Here is a 17151-nt window from a genome sequence, read left to right as displayed (position 1 = left end):
ATATCTCCCTACCATCACGGGACAGTGGCATCCTTCCATCGAGAAAACAGCAGAATCCGTTCTACCTCGCCTCCAGAGAAAGCCAACAACAGAGCCTCCATCCCGGGTTAGGCATGCTCTACGGCACCACCGTTTCGGACCGTTTACTCGTATCAACGCCCTATCGCAACCAGTGCCGGTGTCCCCGTGCAACCGGCTTAGAACGACCAGCCTTTTCTCTCGATTCGCTTGTCTGGTCGACCAGTCCACTGATGGCCCGATCATTAGCTGCACCAACGGCGTTGGTAATGACAATGCTGTCCCGGAGGAGCCAGACGAATATCGAAACAAGGACGTCGTCAGTTAGCCGGCAAGGAGTATGAATGACAGGCCCGGCAAGCCTAGCAGTGAACCCGGACGCCTTCTGCCCTTGGCCAATCTAGCTAGGCATGCAGCAAATATCCCGCCATTGCAGAGAGATGCCTTGGTACTTGGCCTTCTTCTGCAGGCAACTGGGCAGGCTGTGCCGAATTGCATCGGACTACCTTAGTCGTGTAAGCCTGGCATAAGGCACGAGCTAGACGACGGGAAACAACTGATGGTGCGGAACCCGGCCGGCTCCTCGCCCAGATCCAGAAGCAGCTGATTCATGGCGAGTCTGGATCATGGCATATGCACGCAGATCATGGCACCGCTCATCCACGACTTGCCTTACGTGCCACAATAAGCCTGGCAACCCCGGTTCACTGGGGGGCCTGACACACCCCGCCAAGTGTCAATCCTGCAGACATCACCCCACCACCTTTCACGGCGGGAGCTAGGACCCCAGCCCCGAGAAGACGAGGACAAAGTGGAGGGGAGCTGCAGCTTGAGCTTGAGCTCGGTGCTCGTCCTTCCTTGGTGTCACTTCCGCAGAAACAACGCGCTGTTTTGAATCGCCATTTGTATTGTTTTTCTGGGAATTTCTCGCCCAGGTCATTTTTCTCTTCCGCATCAGCGTTTCTTCTGCCTACAACAAGTATCTTGCCCCCCCAGAGGCCACGCCATCCGCTGAATATCGATTGACCTTCAGTGTCTTGCGTCTTGAGAGACTCAGAGCAATTGCAGCGGCAACCGGCAAGTCAGCTAAGGGATGAGACCTCGCCGATGGAGGGGTAGCCTCTTGGCGAAACCGTGCCAGATGAGAGGAAAGCCCACAATGTGCGCTTGAAGGAATGTTTACGGAATGCCGTTGGGTTCCAAGTCATCCGGTGTTCCGCATTGAGTCAGGACTTATGCCAACCAACAACGCCGGCGATCTGCTTGAGACGACGATATGAGAACGCAACGACATACGCTTATCAATATGATAAAATGTTCCACCCCGCGGGTGATGAATAGGCTCGTCTTTCAGCGGGTACAGCCTTCCTCGCTATACACCGTATTCACCTTGTTTTGTGTGACAGCACTCGGCAAAGCCAAGCGTCTATTGGACTAGACACGGAATTTAAATGTGACATTGCATCCATGGTCTCGAGGCTCTGCAAGTCGAACAATCTGGGGATCTGGCAGACGTTCAAAGACAAGACATCTGCGACAATTTTATCACCATAAAACGCTAACCTCCTTGACCCGGAGAGTGGATTCCCACCTGTCATTTGAATCGCCCCGACTTATCCTGAGTTAGGTATGAATTGTCTCATTGCCTCGACGTTTGCGCAACCTTGAGAGCTTTCATGCATTTCTTCTTCACCGCAATCTCGGACTAAAAACAGGTTCCGGCTTTCCTTGGATCTCGATGAGCGGAACCCCTCGCGAGAAGTTGTTCAGCGAGGTGGATGGTGGGGTTTTCACATTCTCATGTCCTGATCTGATAATTTATGGGTACGGGGAGTCTGACAGTTGCGCTCCACGCTGTGCCGCATGTACTTCGTATGCGGGTCACCAAGCCAGGTCCTCCGAGCCGACCGGGGGCTGCTGTCCTGCGGCTGCGGCGGGGTTGGTGGGGGATCAGCCGCCGACACGCGGGAACTAACCGTTTACCAGCAGCACTCAGGGGCAGTAGGCACTTGCAAAGAGCTTTGGTTCAGCTGCCTAGGAGTTTGCGCCGATTTGGCTTTGCTCTGGGCGCAGAGTCACTGCTATCGTGCCTACTCGTAAGTCAGGATGTCCACATCTAAGTATGATTAGTTGCTCCTTTCTCAACATGGGCACGCATTGTTTATAGGAGATACCGACCGCAGTGAAGGCAAACTATCATACGGATGACGATTTTTTAGCCATGGTTAGCCATAGAAGTTGGGGTTTATAAAACGTGGCCTTGATCCTCGTCACTTACGTCCCATCTCAATGACCATTGACTTACGATGACATCCAATCCCGGACCCCATTCTGGTCTGATATCAAACTGACAGCACAAAGATAATGTCCCCATGCGAGATCGCGACCCTTAAAACAAAAAGTCATTGTTCCATAATGCGAGACCCCCAACTGTAGACTTTTATTCACTTCCGGTGGACGACGAGTTGCAAGTCCATCCCCCGCACCGACGGACTGAACTCTCTCGATGACCACTTTGCTCCCTTTGCCATATGCCCCATTTATCCGAAAGGGTTGCGAGACCGCGTAAACTCATTTAATTGACTTAGCTCACGAACCGTCCGAGCGGAACGCCCGTGACCACCTTCATAGTAGAGAACAGCCAAGTGAAGGGGAGAGTCGACACACTTGGACATCACGGTGGCCTGACGTCACGCCGTCCCCCCGCGTTCTATGGTCCCCAATAGCTTGGTTCAGACAGAAAAGAAAAGGTAAAGAGAGGGGAAGCATAGAAGTTATGTTTGTATATACTCTGCTCCGTCCGCTCTCAAATTGCGACCAATGATGAAAACTTTCTTCCAACCTCTTCCTTGACTGACTATCATAAACCGCCTCGTGAGTGATTCTCCTACGTCGAACATTATCATCCCATCCATAAGGAGAGTCAAATGAGCATTTCGATTGATTATACAATTGTACGCAGAAGAAAAGAAAACATTTCCACACCCTTGTAATGGCATCCTACCCAAGTCACAAACCTCAAACCCCACAGCCTCCTGCGCCTATCCCCATCAAGGACGGCGACGACGACCAGGGCGATGTGATGAGAGACTACTAAAATGGAAGAGGGCAAATTTGGGGGAGCGACAGGAAACTGGCTTTGATGGAAGTTGAATGGGTTCGGGCCGACACACGCACACAAAGCTTGGAAGAGGCAAGGAACACTGAGACTGTGATAAGATTACACACGAGCTGAGACGTGAGGGCAAAGGAAGGCAGGCTATTGTTGCAACTACTGAGACTGCAAGCTTGTACGATGTTATGCAATTCGAACTACTTTCTGATTGAACCTTTGCTTTCTAAGGCCCCCATCACGCGAAGAAATCACTTAGGTATGCCGGCAGTCCGCTTCACCTACTGCAGACTCCCAGCAAACCTGTTCTCATTTTCCCTCGTTGATTATGGGCCCCTGCATATCTATTCCCCCATCCCAGCTACCCGGGTCTTCAAGCCGGTGCCGCCATTCCAGGGTTCCAGACCTCATCAGACCACGCCTCTTCCCCTCCCCCTAGCTCTCCCCACGGGGTACGAACGCCTACGGCTGCGCATCTTGACGTGATGATTGCATCTAGCGGGCATGACTAGCCTTCTTTCCTGCTCGCAATACCTACCCCGCCCTATGGTCCGTCCCCTTTGGACGATCCTTCCGAGCTCACCTGGATCTCGCAGGGCAGTGTCTTAATTATCACGCCAACAAGCCACATATGATATCTAAGATATCTTGCAGGGAGACAGATTGAAACATGTTTCTTGATCTCGCAGAAAGCTTGATAGTAATTGATAGATCTTGCGTAGTGTCTCATCTTACCCCTGGTTCCGTGGATCTCGCAATAAGCGGGACCGGTGTCAATGTTGAAGACATCAGGTGATGACTCCCCTGCATATACATCGGCTTTCTTTTTGAGGCTTACACCAATCCCAGTGTAATAGACGTCCCTTCGATGAGAAGGATAGGCTCTGAGAAAGCAGTTTCTTCTAGATCCATAGACCAAAATTGAAATAGCTCGAGGCTTTTTCCGAGAGACCCACGTACAAAGATACAATGAAGAGAACATGCCACAGAAGATTTCGTTGAATTGCTACGCATCTGAGCGAAACCCGAGTCTCCTACGCCTCACCTTCAGATTCTGAGCAACAGACGACAAAACATTTGAACCACACCCGCCCCCAAGAACACCGCCTTCACAGCCGCGAGAACTATTCACACTATCCCAAGCTACTATTCCTACTCGTGATCCATCCAGCATATCCACCAGACTCCTCCACGTTCCCGTCTCACAACCAACTCCTCAAGGGCCTCTCCTTCGAGAAACCTGCTCAAATCTGCTGTACGAGGCCATAAAGAGCCAGCACAGGCAAAATGGAATCCCCCCTCACGGGATTGAACGTGGACCTTCGCATATCACAGCTTACGAGTGCGATGCTCTACCACTGAGCTAAAGGGGCGGGGCGGAGCCGACATCGCCGTCCTGGTTGGGTCGGCGAGCGAGACATCTCCACAGCGATGCCGGCAGACTGTTTGGAGATATCACTGGTGACTGTGAAGAGGGACATTCAGCGAGTACAACGAGGAGAAGAAGCAGGACAGGAATGCGAACAGGGAGAAATGTAACGTCTAAATCGTTTCTATCATTAAGCAAGAGGGTATTGGCGGTGGTTTCCCAGTCAGAAATGATGATGCCTCTACCAAAGCCATGCCCGCTCGTGCCTTTATAACTCGAACCCCAATGAGCTATCTACAAGGGCCCAAGCGCGTATTCTACACCTTTCATTTGACAAAGTCCAAAGCCAATCTCTCAGTAAGTTGGTGCGAACCACCGTGTCGCCATTGTAGCGTTATTTCGTGGTTCAGTCAAGCTGGAAACGTAGCTTGGATGGGCGTGTTGACAGCGGACGTGATGCCCTCTGAAAGTTCGGCGGAGTCCTCTTCACTAGAGACAATTAGTGAGAGCCTGATGATGGTTTGAGCCAAGCCCTGACTTACTTGCACTTCGTCTCCTTAGTGCACGACCCCTTTCCTCCTTTGGATTTTCATCTGCTGCGTCTGTTTCTTTGGTGTAACTTCCGAATAAGTTGAGAATGACATTCTTCGGCAGGGCGTTCTACTCCTTTAGTGACAGAATGCCTGAGCCCTGCGGCCATTTGTTCTCTACGTCAATGAGTTCGATGTCCCCATCAGCATCCCGATCCCCGTCCTTGACAGCAGAGTTAGGGTTTTCTTGCTGGCGTTTGGGGATTTTGACCAAGTCGCCTTCTTTGCCATCTTCCACGTAACAGAGGTAGTAAGGATCGCCGTTGCTGTTGAGAGTCTTCATGACCTCCTTCGTGTCGGCGTTTTCTGTGACGACCCTGTCATTGTATTTGCGCCACACTCCAGCCTCAAAATCGTGAATCCAGACCCAATAATGACCAGCTCTGAGCTGACCACTGTGGCAGATCACTGCATGCAAACGATACGCATGCTTCTTGTGTTGTGCGAATAGCTGATCAAGCTCCGCTTTGTGGGACTTCAGTTCATCCTCGCGCATGTTGCTGATCTGATGGCGTCCTTCCACCGTGAAGCCTGTAGGCTCAGGCGGTTCCACTTTTTCAAATGTCTCATCCGACTGTGGAGGGTAGATAGGGAATGTCAGCTCTTGCCCCGCAAAGCTAAGGGACGACGTTGGCATGTCGTTGAGAAGCGACGATGTCTCCTCAGCATCAGTCTTTTCAACGTGTACAAAGTCACTGATGAAACTGTCGATGAGTTGAGTATCCTCGACCGCAGTCTTGGGCATGTTGTTCAGCTGGTCTAAGCGCTGTTGAAGAGCCCAGCCTTTCTGCCGCAACTTGAAGAACTGAGGGTCGTCCGGTGTGTCCATATACCGGTCGAGATACAATGTCTCGAATACCTCAACCGGGTTCATGTTCTTGTGGCCATCGCCTTTCGTTCTCTGGATAAGGACATGTAAGATCGGAGGAAGCTTCTTGATCGACGTGTATCGCATGATATCTGCTTCTCCGGCAGCGACACGTTGGAGATCAAAATTGCGACTAAGGCCGTCATGAATGTTCGTCGGCCCACCTTCAGCAGGATATGCCGTGATGGCACGCTCCAGAGTTGAGTCTGATTTGTACTTGTCCTGATTGGGGAACTTCGTGTGGTTGGTCAACTCCACATAGAACGTGTCCATGATCGGCTCCCACTGGACCTCATCGGTGGTATCTACCCTTGTAGGCTTAATGGCAGCCTGCAGACGGTTGATGATGCTGCCCATGACCTCTTCAACGTCTTGTTGATCGGTGCCCGAGTCTCGGGTCTGTGTTTCCAAAGCCTTGAGTACTCGTTGTTCCACGTTGAGAACGGCTGTATCGAACCCTGTCATTTTGACATCGTTATCGTTCGTGGATCGGGCCGAGGACACCTCGACTGGTTGAGAAACGATTCTGATGTTGGTTTTATCCTCGGGCACGTAATCCTTCTTCTCGTGGTCAACATCGGAAAGGTTGACCAGAGTCTGCGAGCTTACGCTGCTAGCAGACTCAGAGATCGGGTCCACGGTGACGCTAACCATGTCAACGTCCTCGACGTGTTCTGCCGTATGTGTAGGAGGCCCAGGAGCAGGCCTGGCAGGGAGTGGCGGAGGGGCGGGAAACTGGGTACCCATGACTTCCAGAGTCTTCGGCTCCTCCGCAGTCTTGCTCGGTTGCTTAGCAGGATCTTCGGTCAAGTTCGAGGTCGGCAACAGCACGGCATTGGCCAGACGTTGGGATGGTCGGATCGCACTAGCCTGAGCGCCACTGAGATTGTCCAAGAGTTTGCTCAACTCATCGACGACTATGGGGTGTTAGCAATGGCTCCCTGTGCCTATCATGCTAGAAAAGTACTTACAAGCGCGGGCAACAACTGCCTCGGCACGATCGATTTTGAGCTTGTTGCCGCCGACAAGCCGGCGTTGGATATGCGAATCATCCAGGCCTAGCTCATAGTCTGGGTAATGGGCAAGCAAGTCTTTGATGGGAATGACAGTGTTGAGATACTGAAGAATGCTGTTCAAGTAACAAGTGTTGCCGATGTTCTCGAGACCGACAGGTAAGTTGGCTGAGCTGGAAGGTCTGGCGTCCATCTCCACAGCTTGTGCGGACTGATCCGGAGCTTGAGCCAATAGAGATAAAGTTCTTGCCGCTTCGCGGATTTCGTCGCTATTCCTATCCTCGGCGATAGCTTCCATCGCCTTGATCGCGACTTCCTCTGTAGCCTTGCTTTTCGGATCCTTGTTCAGCTAGAGGGATTGTTAGCAGGGTCAGATGGTCGCAGTTCCGGCCAAATAACTCACCTTGACACTGGACATCATCACAATGGTGCTGTCAGGCCATTGAGGATCTACCTCAAGAATGCGATAGGCTGAGGCGACGTCCATCGGGCCGTTTGCGTGGGTAAGAATGCGATCGCTGTTCCTGTGGCGCCCAATGATCTGTAGCATTTCTCGGGCAGAGTCAGCTTGAGAGGGTGAGTGTTCGATCTTGGTATTGAAGGCAGAAACGACATTATCGTCGCTGGCGGTGTATTTAAGGCTAAAAAATTGGTACGCCTGTGTTTGCAACTCGTCGCCTGCGCCAACGCTATCCGGAGCGGGCATCCCGTCCATAATGGTGAGCTCTTGGATCGCTCGGGTTTGGAAATCGTCGTCGTTTGTAAGGAGAGCGATATCCTTGAGGGCCTCGACAAAGGTAGGACGTCGCTTCTCGCAAAGGGCCGACTGCCGAGTGTAGGCAAAAAAGATGAGTGCCTTGTCGAAGTCCGGAAGCACTCCAAGAATCCGATGCGCTTCCGTTGCTGTTTGTGCAATCTTGTTCTGGGGGTAGTCAAGACATTGCAGCTCTTTGAAGAGCCTGTTGCCGACATAGGGCCGATTCTCGCCAGTCTTTCCGCCTCTTATTATGACACTCTCCGTCTCGGCCTGCATATCCTCAACGAATGCCCGCAATGCGCTGAGCTCCGTTGGTATGCCGGGGGTACCAGGTTCGAGAGTGGGCGGGATGAAGTAAGGCTCAAGAACCCCGTCCTTGTCCAGGTTTTCCTCTGTGAACATGATGGCTCTGAAAATGACATAGCATTCTTCGCCAAATACGACCTGGAAGCGCTTATTACGCTGAGATATGTTGCGTGGATTGGGCCTATCCAGCAAGTCTCTGAGATAGGTGTTCAGGGTGACTGGAGCGCTTGTGCACCAATCATCTCTTGCGTCCGCGAATCGTTCCGGCGACTGCTTCCTGGCTTTTGCCAGATTGTCTAGAATGCGCTGTTCATTGAGAAGGAGGTGTAGCCACTCCCGCTTGAGCCGAGGCCGTGATATCTCGACTGTAACTTGCAGTGTGCAGCGAGGAGCGGAGCAGGCGAAGTGCTCAACAGCGAGTATAGTCTCACGGATGAGAGGATGGTAGTTTGACGTCGACTTGGTCGGTCGAACCGGCTGCTTGATGTTGACGAGATGATGGAGGTAGAAATCTGTGTCCTTTGGAGGGAAGTGGAGAGCATTAGGGCGACACAGACAGACAAGCTGATCTGGGTCCCAACAGGTCCTGATCAAGAAGTGGAAGTCGCAGATCGCACAGACACAAGACAGCACACCAGGGTTGCGAGTATCTGATGTACTCTGGTTGCCCACCAGGACGAGTCGATGCGGTACTCCTGGTTTGCTGCAGCGCGCCTGTTGGTCCCATTCGATTCTTGCGAAGGATCCGGAATCAAGGTCAGAGTTGAGCAAGTCTTGGATCCATCTTGGGGCAAGGCGTCCTAGAGAAATGTAAGCATTCAATATCAACGGTCGAGGGACAAATTCGGGTGAGCCATAATGTCGTGAAGACCAGACGCGCAACCCGTGCTCATTTGGAATATCCAACGTACCAGTCTTTCCAACCATATTCTCTTTGACCGGCGCAGGGCTGCCTTCCCAGTGCTGGGTAGTCGGTGAATCGCTTGGTGACATGATGGAGCAATGGTCCGTGATGGCCATGCGTTGCTGCCTCTTTCGATATGGTATGCTTAATGATGAATCGAAGCTCGCGCCAAACCTTTGACTGGACGCTTCAGTGTGGGTAGACTTGTCGATTTATGCCTCGCATACGACTCCCGAATCGTCATCAGCTTCCCGTACAGGACCTCGAGTCACAGGTTGGTAGTCGTCTACGAGTATGTAGAGTTTCGATGTAAGTGCTGGCCAAGCTAGTAGCTCAACGTAGCCAGTAGTGCTTCGGGTGGATCGACGGGCAGCCGTAGTTATTCCTCGTCCCTCCACTGATATATGACCGTCAAAGACTATCGCAGCCGTCGGCGAGAATATCTATGTTCGTATTGAAGATGCGCAACTCGATGTATGTTCGGCGGAAGATCGCTCGATCGCGAACGGCAGGGTAGGTTTTGTTAGACGCGGGGCACTGTATAACTGTTAGTTCAAGAAAGCGAGATCAAGTTGCATTAAAGAGAGAGAACGAACAGCGAAGGGGCTTCTTTTGTCGAGGCCGGTTGGCTTGGCTTTGTGGCCGAGAGTGTTTGTCGTGCCGGCCTCAAACGGAGGCCACGCCTAAATCGTGCGGTGCGGTATGCATGCGGGGGAGAGTGGCAGAAACAGCGACGTGGAGGAGAACGCAAGCAGAGCTTGGGGTATCTAAATGCATGTGTAAACAGATAAGAAGACTGTAGACCCCAGGAAAAGACGACGACGTGAAAAGTATCTGAAAAAGAGGATGGTAAACAATTACGCAGCTTCAATGCGTTAAGGACAGGGACGGACGTACGGGCAAGAGCTACCTCATGCGACCTCAAGGTGGACAGGTAGTGTGGTGTGTGGCGGGGATCGAGACGTAGACAGGCTGACGCAGCTGGTAGCCTCGCACTAAGCCGTCGCAGTTGAAGGAGCTTAGATCACCTGCAAGGTACTTTGCCAGCGAGAGGAAGCTTCGCCGGTGAGGTACCTCAAGTGCCTTAGGTAGGTATGTAGCCGCTAACCTCTTCACCGCCTGCCGATTTCTTTCAGGTCAACCCCCGGCTCGGCATGGGGTGATTAAGGCACGGCGCCTGTGGCTAGAATCACATGGAATGCAGGGATATGGCTTCCATGAACCGTCGTCGGGATCAAGATCAGGTGACCTGGCGAGCGGATCCAAGCTCGTTAGAGGAAAGCTGAGTCATCAAGAAAACTGCACCACCTAATTCTTCTTCCCAAGCAACCAAATTGCCTACTTACCTCGACCAAGAAAAGACTGGTTGAAACAGATGTGAATTGGTCTCAAGGCATCTTAGCCTTGAACCCATGTAAGATATGAATTGATTGTTTCTAATTCAATATAGAAATCAACTTCAAGTACCTTATGTGCCAAAGCCAAAAGCGGAAACACACCTCACCGAGGGCATACACAGTTGACCTTTGCAGGTAGTCTGATTGGCTCCACACCGAACTGGCACGTGACTGACCCGGAGGTGGAGCACCTGTCGTGGAGCTTCAACCTGACCTCAAACTTCCGCAACATCCCTCACCAACTTCTTTTCCAATTGAGTGTCTGGCCCGCGACTCCAAACCACCCCGCAACCATGGCCGGCGACCACGATACGTACCACTCCAAGGACGCCATCAAGGCGGCCATCTCCTCCTCTGCCGCCCTCGGTGGTGCCGGCTTCTTCATTGCCGCTGTTCACAATGCCCTCCAGAAGCAGAATGTTGGCGCCATGTCCGTCTTCACCCGCAGCGGCGGCATCATCGCCGTGATGGGTATGTCGCCCAATTGCCTTTCGCCACGTCCAATTGAAAGTTTTCAATACTAACGAATGTGCGCAGCGATTGGTGGTGGCGCATACGGCTTCACCAAGTCGGCAATGGCCAACCTGAGAGAAAAGGACGACCCGTGGAACACCGCGACTGCCGGCTTCATTGCCGGTTCAATCCTCGGAATGACAAGTATGGATACAAACCCCGAGTCTGGAAAGAAGCAATCAAGACAGGATACTTACAAGTCGCGCCTCACACAGCCAGAAGAATGCCCGTTGTGCTCGGCCTGGGTGCTGCCTTCGGCGCATGGCAAGGAGTCTTTGAGGTCACCGGCGGACGCCTCAGAGGATGGAACACGGCCGAAGTTGACGAAGCCGATTTCGAGGGCAAGATTGCTCAGCGCGCGGCCAAGAGACGCCCGATCGAGGAGACGATTGCAGAGCTTGGCGAGGGCCGTGGTATGTTGAACCTTTGGAGTACGGGGCTTGATATCCCACAGAGGGCTGACGCGTTACAGGTATCCGGCCGCCGGGCTACGAGGAGCGGAGACGTGAGCGGCTTAAGGAGAAGTACGGTGTTGAGATCAACCCCGTCAAGGCAACTGTCGAGTAAAACAAAGTCAAACGAAACATCAAAACCATCACCACCACCAATCCACCACCCAGCCCAGCGAGGCATGCTCTTTTATTTCCCGTTGCTTGTACATATACACAGCCTGCGAAACACGTGGGCACATGAAGAGGAGTCTCATCGGCTAGAGGAAATGGAGAATTGTACTATTTTTTTCTCATGCTCTCTGAGCTTCCGCGTGATGTGTGCCTGTCTCCAATGACGCACCGCCGACTGCGTCTCAACAATGGTACGTTCTTGCGTAATGTCGGCATTTGCCAACTTCAATGATGATACATTAGCTTCAGAGGCTGTTTATGAATTATTTTATGATTCGACCAATCACCGTTCTATCATTTATCTGATTATGAGTTTGTTTTTTGGAAACTTTTGCATCTTGCTGTTCTCGACACTCGCTAACAAGAAGTCGATTTCTAGCAGCAACCAACAACAACAAGTGTTTCGTTATCACCGCCGCAACCTCATCTACTAATGGTCAGTTTATTTTGTTTACCCTTTCCCTCCTTATGATGATACAGTAGCTTCAGAGGCTGTTTATGAAATCACTTCATGATTCGACCCATCACCGTTCTATCATTCGTCTGACTTGGCTCTCAATACTCATAATCTCGTGTTACATTATCTGTGACTGAAACTGACATCCAAATCCAGACCTGACGTCAGTGTGCTATGCTGAGCCTCCGATACACACCATCCACATATGTTAAGGTAAGTCTTGGCAAGTTCTTTGTCTCTACCCCATCTCTCTTGATGATACTCAAGCTTCAGAGGCTGTTTATGATCTACATGATTCAACACATCACCGTTCTATCTTTTTGTCTGATTTGCGATTCAAATTTCCGATTTTCTGCGTCTGCCAGCTTTTCACGAATACTGACATAGCTTTTAGGCCAGCATGATCTAACCTTCAGGCCAAGCCCAACTTGATGTTTTCAGAGTAAGTCCAGCCTTTATTTTCATTCACTGCACATTTTCTGTATGATGATACACTAGCTTCAGAGGCTGTTTATGATCTTCATGATTAGACCCATCACCGTTCTATCATTTGTCTGATTACACTTCAATCTTTCCTGTCAACATTGCATACTTTGTTGATCTTTCAGATGTACTGACCGCGACGTCTAGGCATTTGAATGCTAGAAAATTGCAGAACTCATTTGGAACTACAAGAGAAAAGCAGAGAACAGAAGCCATGGAAGGACGCTCGGTGTGCCATCAGATCTACGCGAAGACTCTTTCACTTGTCAGATCAAGGGATCAGGGTGCAATATCCCGCTATAGTGTGGACAGACTTTAGTTGCAGTAAACGCCGTGATGGAACGGCGGACACGCGGGTTCTCGTCCCCGACTTTGGTAAGCTTGGATTTTCTCTCGTTACCCCCTTTCTCTAGCATGATGAATCACTAGCTTCAGAGGCTGTTTATGAATTATTTCATGATTCGACCCATCACCGTTCTATCATTTTTCTGATCCTTCTTAAACCACAATATCTTGGCTTTTCGTATCCGTCGAGGTCCGACATCGGCTAATCACCCTTCAGACAGGATCTTTCTGGGTCAAAGGGCTTCTGTTCAGTTAATAAAGACGCTTTCACAGTCGCAATGTTGAAGTCTTGGTAAGCACTCTTCTCACAACTCGCGTCACCGAATCAAACCCCCACTACATGATGAGACTCAGCTTCAGAGGCTGTTTATGATTACAATCAACATGATTCGAAACATCACCGTTCTATCACTTTCTGACACCCGCTACGACGCCACAACCTTACTCACGTTCAGACATCATTTGTACACAAAAATTGCAGTTGGCTAACTTCGTTGCCAGATCTCTTCAGCAGCACGTTCCAACATGTCCTGGACTCATTATGATGAACATCCTTCGTCATTAATGCTCATCTCTAGCAGTTCCACGGTGCTGTGCAGCACTTTATCCATGGTACGTCGTCCTCTTCTCTGCCCCTTTCATATCTCCCCTGTTACTATGATGATATTCAGCTTCAGAGGCTGTTTATGAATGTTATTTGTGATTCAAACTTTTACCGTTCTATCATTTGTCTGATTTGTTCCACGACAACAATTCTACTTTGATACCCTCACGGGATGCATCGTACAAGGTGTTAACAATCCCAAGTCTCTAGGTATGCATTGCACTTTGCGCTGGCACTATTAATCAAGAACGTCGCATAGAGTGATCCGATGTTGTCTTGCTACATGCCTCCCATTGTAGTTCTGCCGTCCTTAATAAAAGCCATTCTTCTTCAGAAGCCAGCATATTGATCGTAATATTGTACACCAGTGACCTAGACCCCCAACGCCTTGCGCAAAGTTATCAAACGAGGGCAGCCATCATTGGGGTTGCCCTCACAAAGTCTTGACAGACTGGAAAAAGGGGTTCGCAAGCAACTTCTCATCCGCCATGACGAGCCCCTTGAGCTTAGAGACCATCTCCTCCTTACTCATCTGCCCAGCGGCGACCTCTTCCTTCCACTTGAGCAGCACCTCCTTGAGCAGCGCGCTGCCCTCCTCGATATCGGTCTTGCTGTACTTGAGACCCAGGTCCTCGTGCTTGGACGTAAAGTCCTCCAGCTCGTCAGCCTTGCGCTTCGCCATCCGCACGACCTTGTCGGGGAAGCGGACCAGCTCTGCAACGTGGATACCGAAGCTCTGATCGCACACGCCGTCGTCGACCTTGTACAGCAACGTCACCTCGCGCTTGCTGTTTTCGCCGCCGCCGCCGCCAATGTGCGCGGTGACGTGCAGGTTGTGCACCTGCGGATGGTCGTCCGCCAGGGCCGTCAGCTCGTGGAAATGCGTCGCGAACATGGCGAAGCAGCCAATCTCCTTGACAATGTGTTCGGAAATGGCCCACGCGAGACCGAAGCCGTCGTACGTTGATGTGCCGCGACCGAGTTCGTCAATGATGATGAGCGATTCGGCCGTGGCCGATTTGAGAATGTTGGCCGTCTCGAGCATTTCCGCCATGAAGGTTGACACGCCCTTGAGCTGAGAGTCGCTGGCTCCGACACGCGCCAGAATGGAGTCGAAGATGGTTAGCTCGGCCTCACTGCAGGGAACGAAGCAGCCAATCTGGGCCATGAGGGCGATGACGCCAATCTGACGAATGTATGTTGACTTTCCGCCCATGTTGGGGCCAGTGATGATGAGGAATGAAGACTTGTCGCGAGTCAAAGAGACGTCGTTCGTGATGAACTGCACGTCGTCTTGCATCTCCAGACATGGGTGTCGAGCCTCCTTCAGGATTGTCTGGCCTTCACCCCGCTTGTGAATCTTGGGTCGGACGTATTCCGAAGGTGCATGGACCGAGCAGTGTGCGAGGGAAACGATGACGTCCAGGTGTGCCAGGACACCAGCGAGTCTCTCCAAGACTGGGCAATACGACGCAGCTACGCCGACGACCTCGTTGACCAAACTGCTCTGGGTTCTGTTGTAGTTCTGCGACAGCTGATCGAACTCGCGGCGAAGACTTTGTAGGGTCTTCGTCGTGAAGTATACACCGTTCTTCTGCGTTGAGCATTCCTGGTAGCCCGACTTATTACGAATTGCGCCGGCTTCTTGTCTCGTGAGTCTCATGCAGTAGCCATGGACTTTGTGGTTCTCGAGGAAGATCTTCTTGCCAACTTCCTGCTTCAGGTCGCGAGCGGCATCCGAAAATTGCTGGTCAATATCCCTCTTGAGCTTGTCGAGCTTCTTTCTGATGATCCTCAAGCTGTCGTCGAACTCTGGCTTGATGATGTACTCATGATTGTCGAGCGCATCCAAGTCAACCGTGGTTTCAACCATCTCCGAGAGCTTTGCAAGACTATTGGATAGCTCACGGAGAGGGGTGGTGTATGCTTCATCGAGAGGGTCTCTGTAGGCTTCGTCCATGACACCCTCTAGGGTTCCCAAGAACCCGGGCAGACGAATGATGACCTGATACGCACGAACAACGTCCTCGAGGTTTGCCTTGCCCCTTTGGAACCGCTTGGCAAGGCGGTATAGATCCGGGACTGAGCGAAGGTGCTCCTCTTGCATAGTCTGCCGCAGCTCAGTATCATTGACGAATGCCTCAACAAGCTGTTGGCGCTTCTCGATTTCCTCTTTGTTCATGAGTGGTTGCTTGAGCCATTGCGACAGCAGTCTGCTGCCGACAGGTGTCTTGCAGTGGTTCAGCAGACCGTACAAACTCATAGACTTGGCACCGTCGCGGGCGCCGGGCATCAAGTTGAGAGCCTTGAGCGCCGCCGCATCCAGCTTCATGAACTGTGAGAGGTCATGCTGGTACAGCTGGTACTGCCCAAAGTTGGACGAATCGTGGAGAACGCCGAGGTACTTGATAAGCGCCGCGGCCGAGCCCATGGCCAACTTGAGGTCGGTTTGTGGGAGGAGAGTGGTGGCGCGTTCGTCCTTCAAAAGACGTGCCAGGTCCTGCTCGATATCCTTGGTACCGAACTCGCTGGCAGACCGCTCCGAGACAGCTACGCCGCAGTTGACGATGATCTGCTTGAGCTTTGTCAGGTCGGGATCCTTGTTCTTATCCGCCTTGTCTGTCTGAACAAGACACTCCCTGACACCGAGCTGAATGAGGAGGGCCTCGAAGTTGGAGAAGAGGTCGTTGTCAAGGAACTCGCTGACACCCAGCTCTCGCACACTGGCATCGGCGAAGCAGACGCCCACACTCCGGGCCTCCGAGGCTTTTGTTGAGATCTTGACGGCAAGCATCATCGGTGCTGCTTCAATTTGACCACCGAGGTCCTCCTCCACATCCTGCAGGTTGCCAGGCGAAGCTTGCTTGACAACTTTCCAGTTCATGCGACCGCCGGTGCTCTCCCATATCTCGATTCTCTTGCCGAGCTTGAACAGTGCTTCTCGGAGGAATTGTCGAAATACCGTGACGGTCATTGTCACTGAGGCGAGCCCCGTCTTCTCATCTCGGCCGAGGGTTCTTACGACGGATGTTGTCTTATAGACCTGAGAATTGTCAGACCGCTCAGCTCATGGTGGTGAATAGGTGATGTAGGACCAGACGTACTGTGCGGGCAATGAAGTTGGCATCTTCGCCATGTGATGTGTACCAGTCACCTCGGTCGAATATGCGAACTGTATCCTCGTGGACGGCCGGGAGCGACCTGAAGAAGCGAATGAAGCCGTGTTCATCGTCGACCTATGGCGATGACGTATCAGCGAGGCGTCTAGTCGGTATTGATTGGAAAACAAACCTTCAATTCCGGCCGGGAAGACATGGTGAGGAGGGTATCGTAAAGGATTGAATAGCGAACGGTAAAACGGAAAGCAAAATCAAGTTGGACAATGTAGGTGGTGTAAACCGTGCGTGACACCAGGTGCTTTGCTTCTCCCGAGTGAGCGAAGTTAAAGTGGTTTCCGAGTGTGGCGCGTCTGGAAATCTACCTGGCGGAAGACGCGACGCGCTGGCGCTAGTTCAATTTCGGTGCCAAAAGTGCTGACCGCCCTCCAATCTGCCGGGACTAACTAACTAGGTATTCGCACCTCAATTACTCCGTGCTAGCCACCACTGCCGAAGATGCTGAGACTGTGAATGCCATTCAGCGAGCTTACTTACGGCTCAAAATTTCAATCTCATCAGTCCAAAGTTGACGCTTTTCAGAAGTCTGCTCACTTTCACAGCAAAACGCCGTTGTAGGTGACCAGCTACAATTTTGGTAATCTGCGTATCAAGACTTTGGCTCTGGCTACGGAAC

At 51.7% G+C, this 17151-nt stretch overlaps 5 protein-coding genes across 5 annotated transcripts; 1 reads left to right on the top strand and 4 right to left on the bottom strand.

The window, feature by feature from the left end:
- Positions 1-160: 160 nt before the first annotated feature.
- Positions 161-630, bottom strand: CPAR01_07365 (uncharacterized protein; the record flags this gene model as incomplete). The annotated part of the gene is made up of 3 exons (XM_060491634.1): positions 161-408; positions 471-520; positions 566-630. The coding sequence occupies 3 exons, from the start codon at positions 628-630 to the stop codon at positions 161-163; spliced, it is 363 nt and encodes a 120-aa protein (XP_060350508.1).
- Positions 631-5159: 4529 nt separating this feature from the next.
- CPAR01_07364 (ubiquitin carboxyl-terminal hydrolase) lies at positions 5160-9026 on the bottom strand (the record flags this gene model as incomplete). The annotated part of the gene is made up of 4 exons (XM_060491633.1): positions 5160-6874; positions 6929-7319; positions 7374-8833; positions 8945-9026. The coding sequence occupies 4 exons, from the start codon at positions 9024-9026 to the stop codon at positions 5160-5162; spliced, it is 3648 nt and encodes a 1215-aa protein (XP_060350507.1).
- Positions 9027-9380: 354 nt separating this feature from the next.
- Positions 9381-9841, bottom strand: CPAR01_07363 (uncharacterized protein; the record flags this gene model as incomplete). Its single annotated transcript, XM_060491632.1, has 2 exons — positions 9381-9474; positions 9534-9841. Coding segments are annotated over 2 exons (402 nt in total), but the record flags the coding sequence as incomplete, so codon positions are not given.
- Positions 9842-10627: 786 nt separating this feature from the next.
- CPAR01_07362 (Tim17/Tim22/Tim23 family protein) lies at positions 10628-11414 on the top strand (the record flags this gene model as incomplete). Its single annotated transcript, XM_060491631.1, has 4 exons — positions 10628-10805; positions 10872-10991; positions 11048-11260; positions 11320-11414. The coding sequence occupies 4 exons, from the start codon at positions 10628-10630 to the stop codon at positions 11412-11414; spliced, it is 606 nt and encodes a 201-aa protein (XP_060350505.1).
- A 2378-nt stretch (positions 11415-13792) lies between these two features.
- On the bottom strand, positions 13793-16674 carry CPAR01_07361 (DNA mismatch repair protein msh-2; the record flags this gene model as incomplete). The annotated part of the gene is made up of 3 exons (XM_060491630.1): positions 13793-16402; positions 16464-16595; positions 16651-16674. The coding sequence occupies 3 exons, from the start codon at positions 16672-16674 to the stop codon at positions 13793-13795; spliced, it is 2766 nt and encodes a 921-aa protein (XP_060350504.1).
- Between the last annotated feature and the right edge of the window lie 477 nt (positions 16675-17151).

Source organism: Colletotrichum paranaense (genome assembly GCF_030867605.1).
Source record: "Colletotrichum paranaense strain IMI 384185 chromosome Unknown Scaffold_5.1, whole genome shotgun sequence".
Classification (NCBI taxonomy): domain Eukaryota; kingdom Fungi; phylum Ascomycota; class Sordariomycetes; order Glomerellales; family Glomerellaceae; genus Colletotrichum; species Colletotrichum paranaense.
Note: the sequence above shows the minus strand (reverse complement) of the source record. Positions and strands in the feature narration are given on the sequence as shown.